The 6,870-nt window shown below is 47.3% G+C and overlaps 1 protein-coding gene across 1 annotated transcript; it reads right to left on the bottom strand.

Moving 5' to 3' along the window:
- Nucleotides 1–4,438: 4,438 nt before the first annotated feature.
- On the bottom strand, nt 4,439–5,359 carry LOC121853485 (spore wall protein 2-like). Its single transcript, XM_042347627.1, has 2 exons — nt 5,353–5,359; nt 4,439–4,926 (listed from the first exon to the last, which is right to left on the bottom strand). Exons 1-2 carry the CDS (start codon nt 5,357–5,359, stop codon nt 4,439–4,441), a joined length of 495 nt encoding a protein of 164 aa, XP_042203561.1.
- Nucleotides 5,360–6,870: the final 1,511 nt, after the last annotated feature.

Below are 6,870 nucleotides of genomic sequence, written 5' to 3'. Positions count from 1 at the left end.
ACCGGCCTGGTGCTGCCGTACCGGCCTACCGCTGCTTCTACCGTCCTACTACTGCTGTACCGTCCTGCTGCTGCTGTACCGTCCTGCTGATGCTGTACCGTCCTACTACTGCTGTACCGTCCTGCTGATGCTGTACCGTCCTGCTGCTGCTGTACCCGTCCTGCTGCTGCTGTACCGGCCTGCTGCTGCTGTACCGTCCTGCTGCTGCTGTACCGTCCCTGCTGCTGCTGTACCCGTCCCTGCTGCTGCTGTACCGGCCTGCTGCTACTGTGCCGTCCTGCTGATGCTGTACCGTCCTGCTGCCTGCTGTACAGGCCTGCTGCTACTGTACCGTCCTGCTGCTACTGTACCGTCCTGCTGCTGCTGTACCGGCCTGCTGCTGCTGTACATCCCTGCTGTATCGCTCTACTGTACCGGCCTGCTGCGCAGCCTGCTGATGCTGTACCGTCCTGCTGCTATTGTACCCGTCCTGCTGCTGTGCATTTACTGCTACTGTATACCGTCCTGCTGTATCGCTCTACTGTACCAGCTCCGCCCTTGCTGTACCGGCCTGCTGCTACTGTACCGTCTGCTGCTGCTGTACCGTCCTGCTGCTGCTGTACCGTCCTGCTGCTACTGTACCAGTCCTGCTGTATCGCTCTACTGTACCGGCCTGCTGCTGCAGTGCCGGCCTGCTGCTACTGTACCGTCCTGCTGCTACTGTACCGTCCTGCTGCTGTACCAGGCCTGCTGCTACTGTACGTCCTGCTGCTGCTGTACCGGCCTGCTGCTACTGTACCGGCCTGCTGCTACTGTACCGTCCTGCTGCTGCTGTACCGGCCTGCTGCTGCTGTACCGGCCTGCTGCTACTGTACCGTCCTGCTGTATCGCTCTGTACCGGCCCCGGTCATGAACCTGAGGCAGAAGGTCGACCAAGGACAGGCGTGAGTCGTCCCAAAACAGGTGACTTATGTGTGTGTGTGTGTGTGTGTGTGTGTGTGTGTGTGTGTGTGTGTGTGTGTGTGTGTGTAGCTAGATACTTTATTATTATTTTTATTATTACTATTATTACTTTTATTATTATTATTGTCATCCTCATCATCGCTGCTATATAACACGGTGTTGACCTTGTGGCGGAGTACTAGTAACAGGTAGGCACGGATGGACAGGTATACGGGGCGTGCACACTTACGTAACACACGGGACTGTATTGATTCAGGTGAGTGGCTCTGGCGGTGTGATGCACGGCTCTGGTAATGCCCTTATTGGTCACTATATAGTACTGTGTTACTTTAGGCTCTCTCTCTCTCTCTCGATTAGTCATTTGGCTAATTGGTACACATACACTCAGACAGACAGGTAGATAGACAGATACACACACACACACACACATACAATAACAGCAAACACGCGCACACAACAACAATGACAACATTTCAACAATAACAACAACACCTCACCAAAACAATAACAAACACACACAATAACAACAACACCTCACAACATCAATAACAAATACAGACAACAACAACATCTTATCACCACCACCACCACAACAACATCTCACTACCACCACAACAGCAACAACAATGACAACATTTCAACAATAACAAAAACACTTCACCAAAACAACAACAACACCTGGGCCGGGACACGGAAGCCACTGAAGTATGAGGTGATTGTCGTCCAGGTATTCTGATCAGCACCTTAGTCTCTCTCTCTCTCTCTCTCTCTCTCTCTCTCTCTCTCTCTCTCTCTCTCACTTAATGAATGGGAGGAAAGGATTGGGGTTGGGAGAAGACAAATGTATAAATATACACACATGTAGGTACTATTAACGTACATAACATATGCACACATGTAGGTATTATTAACGTACACAGCACAGTTTACAGAGTCTTATATAATAGTGATTCATAACTCCCAGTATTAATTCAGTCTGGTTCAACGAATTACTTCAGCTGAGTTTCAACGAAGAGACTCGTCATAAATACTCAGGAGGAAGTTTTAACGTATTGTTCAACGAAGAGGGATAAAGGGGGTTCGTTAAGCGGGTGTATGTTTAACGAAGAGGGATAAGGGGCTCGTTAAAATGGTGTAGGTTTACCGAAGAAGGGCGAGGGATTCGTTAAACGGATGTAAGTTTAACGAAGTGTGTTGCCCAGAAGTTCAGAGATGCGTTCTAATTAAAGAACCGAAATGACATATAGTGTTTCATCAACTTAACGAACGAGAAGTTCAGAAAGGTTACTTAACGAAGTAAAAGTCTTATGAACGAGGAGTTTCACAAAAGTTACACAACGAAGTTTCAACGAGGTAGTTTAACGAAAAGTTTCAACGTGTCATCAAAAGTTTAAATACTTTACCCTGGAAGTTTCGTCATGACATATTTTCTAGGAATTGTGTGTGTGTGTGTATGCGTGTTCGTGTGCGCGTCTGTCTGTCTGTCGTCAATCACAGGTTATTTCATCCGCTTGGGTTTAAATAACATTGCCAACGTTATTTAAACCCAGACAGGTAAATCATGAGATGCAATTACCTGTGAACTCGTAATTTAAACCCAGACAGGTAAATAACACGTTAAAATTACCTGTGACACTTAAGTAGTGATTTTTCTTGAGGGAGGAGTGGGAAAAGTAGACGGTGATTGACGTGTTATTGAATGTGTGAAGTTTTTAACCTGTGAACATTGAGTGGTGATTTCTCTTGAGGAGGGGGAGGAAAGAAGGAAAATAGATGGTGATTTACGTGTGATTTAAGGCGTTATTTTTTTTTATTAACCTCCCACGTACGTACAGGTATATGGATAATTACAAGGACAAGTTTTTAAGTTATTGATACAGGTAATTCCAAGACCGGGTGTTGTGGTCTGTTGTAACCTTGTGTGTCTTTGTCTCTCTCTCTCTCTCTCTCTCTCTCTCTCTCTCTCTCTCTCTCTCTCTCTCTCTCTCTCTCTCTCTCACGGGTGGTAGAGGTAAGTGAATGCGTCCCTAAGTTGTGTTGGTCTTTCTGCTACACTTGTTGCTCCCCGTGTGTACATAACAGCTAGGTGTAGGACTTCTCTCTCTCCTTACCTCCCCTCTCCCCCCTTTCCTTCTTTCCTTCTCATATGCTTACACGTCTATCATTCATTCATCTGTCTCACTATTTATCATCTCTCTCACTTCTCCTTCCTCTATCTCCTCTCTCGGTATGGCCAGCATAAGGAAAGAACCAGACAATGTGATGTCGTCGTGGCCAGAATTAGGCTAGAATACAGACACATCTGGCAGGTTAGTAACGCTGTACCCATACCGGAACACTCAGCATGTAAACGTTGTGATAAACCTTTAAAGCATACACTTGAACACTATATTATTGAATGTGACACTGTCAAAGACTTAAGGCCACCTGGCTTATTGTATCATGAACTTTGTAATTACTACATTGAATCAGGGGTGCTTGAGGACATTCTTGCTGTTTATCCCAAATTTGCTGCTGGCCCACACTGATTAGTCTTCAATTAGAATATGACTCCAATGTATGTGATCCACTGACCTATATATACTGCTAATGAATATGATGTATTTCCTTCTTTGTGTACGAACCTCTGTCCTGCATGGCAGTGAACAGTGGCATTACCCACATGAATCTGACCTATATACATTTATAGTTGTTAATGAATATGATGTATTCCTTTGTGTATGAACCTCTGTCCTGCGTGGCAGTGAGAAGTGATACCACCCTCAGTGTCAAAACCTGACTGAATTACTCAGAATAGGCAAACTGTACTACAAGCTTTGTCAATAAATTTGTTAAACTAAATTAAAAACTCTCTCTCTCTCTCTCTCTCTCTCTCTCTCTCTCTCTCTCTCTCTCTCTCTCTCTCTCTCTCTCTCTCTCTCTCTCTCTCTCTCCCACTTTCCCACACCTCCCCTCCTCTTACCTCACTTCACGCACCCTCTCCCTTGAAAAAATTCGGTCACGGGAAGACACTGAGGAGCTACTTCCGCTTTCCATCAGTCAACAGCATTAGTGTTTTGCGAAGATTACCCCCCACTCCCTAACCTAACCTAACCTTATCTAACCTAACCTCCTCTCTTCATCTTATCCTCCCCACTCCCTCTTCCTCCCCTTTCTTTTTGTCCTCATCCTCCCCCTCCCACTTCCTCCCTCTTCCCTTTCTCCCCCTCTCCTCTTATTCCCTCTCTCCTATCCTCATCTCTCTAACACCCCCTCCATCCTTCGCCCCCTCCCTCTCCTTTGTCTCTTCCCCTCTCCCCAACCCTTTCCTTCCCCCTCTCCCACTCTCCTCCCTCTCCCCACACCACTCCTCCCCCTGGCATTTCCTCCGGCTGTTTTTTTCTCCCCGCTGTCCACTTTTTCCTCCCTATTACCACCTCAACACTGTCCTCCCGTGCTGTCCTCAGGTGACCAGTGGAGACAACGACCCACCTTGATGCACAGTACAACACCTCTCTCAGTCTTCACCTTCACCAGTACTTCCTTCACCAGTACCTACTTCACCAGTACCTCCTTCACTAGTACCTTCGTCATCAGTACCTTCTTCACCAGTACCTACTTCACCAGTACCTCCTTCACCAGTACCTTCTTCACCAGTACCTTCTTCACCAGTACCTTCTTCACCAGTACCTTCTTCATCAGTACCTTCTTCACCAGTACCTACTTCACCAGTACCTTCTTCATCAGTACCTCCTTCACCAGTACCTTCTTCACCAGTACCTTCTTCATCAGTACCTCCTTCACCAGTACCTCCTTCACCAGTACCTCCTTCACCAGTACCTCCTTCACCAGTACCTCCTTCACCAGTACCTTCTTCACCAGTACCTCCTTCACCAGTACCTTCTTCACCAGTACCTTCTTCACCAGTACCTCCTTCACCAGTACCTTCTTCACCAGTACCTCCTTCACCAGTACCTCCTTCACCAGTACCTCCTTCACCAGTACCTCCTTCACCAGTACCTCCTTCTGATACCTCCTTCTGTTACTCAACCCGCAGTACCTCACTTCACCTCCCCAAGACAACAACTGGGTCTTTTCTCCTCCTCCCCAACTCCACAACCTGACCCCCCCCTCCCCAGGCTCCCCACCCCCCCTCCAGCGCCCGCATTCATTTGACACCAATTCGGGTCCATTGGAGATTTTATTTAATGATTCATATTCTCTCCTATTTTTCTCTTCTCTGTGTCTCCTCTTGTCTCTCATTATCAGTTTCTTCTTCTTTACCTACTCATTTACCTCCTAACCTAACCTAACCCGAATCTCGTGGTTCGTGACGTCATAGCGCTGGATCTCGTGGTTCGTGACGTCATAGCGCTGGATCTCGTGGTTCGTGACGTCATAGTGCTGGATTTCGTGAGGTCACTGACTTACTGGCCATTCACGGCTCGTTAACTTGTGTGTGTTGGAGTGTGGGAAATATTATCTCTCTCTCTCTCTCTCTCTCTCTCTCTCTCTCTCTCTCTCTCTCTCTCTCTCTTCCATCTCATCTCCCCCCACCTTAATTATATCTTCGACTCCCTCTCCTCCCACACACCTTTCCTCCCCCCCCACCTCCTCACCCCCCTTCCCCTCACTATTAGTTGCCATGACTACGAGAGGACTACGCCAGTCTCAACACCTCACAAGAACTCATTTCAGAACCTGGCGAATGATCCCATGCGGTGGTTGAATGGTGGTTGTTGGGGAGGTAGAATGGTGGTTGTTGGGGAGGTAGAATGGTGGTTGTTGGGGAGGTAGAATGGTGGTTGTTGGGGAGGTAGAATGGTGGTTGTTGGGGAGGTAGAATGGTGGTTGTTGGGAGAGGTAGAATGGTGAGAGAATGGTGGTTGTTGGGAGGAGAATGGTGGAAGATTGTTAGGGGGAGAATGTGGAGTGGTAGATGGTGGTTGTTGGAGAGATGGGTAGAGGTAGAATGGTGGTTGTTGGGAGGTAGAATGGTGGTTGTTGGGGGAGGAGAATGGTGGTTCATTGAGGAGAATGGTGGGTTGTTGGTGACGTCAGACGATATCTTCAGCTTAATGACGTCGAACGTGGATATCTTCAGCCAGCTTTGTGGCACTAGATATAATTATTTACAACTGACATTAAGCTGGGTGTCAGCAGGGGAGAGACGTCAGCAAGGGGAATAGGTGTCAGCGGGGGGATAGGTGTCAGCAGGGGGGTGGGGGAGTGTCAGAAGGGGGAGGTGGGGGGGGCAGTGGTAGCAGAGATAAGTATTAGGAATTAGCAGTTAAAGGGGTGAATCACCCAGCTGTTAGGCCCTAGGGAGGAGGAAAGGGAGGGGAGGGGAGTGAGGAAAGGGAGTGAGGGAGGGGTGAAGGAGAGGAGGAAAACAAGGGAGGAGTGAGGGAGAGAGGGAGGGGAGGGAAGGTAGGGAGAGGGGAATGGTAAACAAACATGACGTCATCGGTTGTCATCGTGACGTCATTGGATTCCTTCATCAATACCTTACTAATTACAGGTAAGTTAAGGTGTCTTCTCTAAGTCTTCCTCCTCTACAGTTGTCGGCTCTATGCTTCTTCTCTTGTTTCTTCCCATCCTTCTCTATTCCCTTTGTCTTGTTGTACTTCCTCTTCTCTTCGTTCCAGAGTGTTATTTTGTAAACATACATAATACATACATACATACATACATACATACATACATACATACATACATACATACATACAAGTGGGCGAATAGATAAACAGATATATAGGCAGACGGACAGGCATTGAATTATCGAGAGAGAGAGAGAGAGAGAGAGAGAGAGAGCAAGAGAGAGAATAGAAAGGAAAAGAGAGAGAGAGAGAAAGAATAGAAAGGAAAAGAGAGAGAGATAGTTTCACACTCTGATGCGTTTTCAACTTTCATTGGTTTTAAAAGTCCGAACCTTCAATTATTGAGATG

This window comes from Homarus americanus, unplaced genomic scaffold, assembly GCF_018991925.1.
Source record: "Homarus americanus isolate GMGI-L3 unplaced genomic scaffold, GMGI_Hamer_2.0 scaffold4896, whole genome shotgun sequence".
Taxonomy (NCBI): domain Eukaryota; kingdom Metazoa; phylum Arthropoda; class Malacostraca; order Decapoda; family Nephropidae; genus Homarus; species Homarus americanus.
The sequence above is the reverse complement of the archived record's forward strand: the minus strand, read 5'-3'. Positions and strand labels throughout refer to the sequence as shown.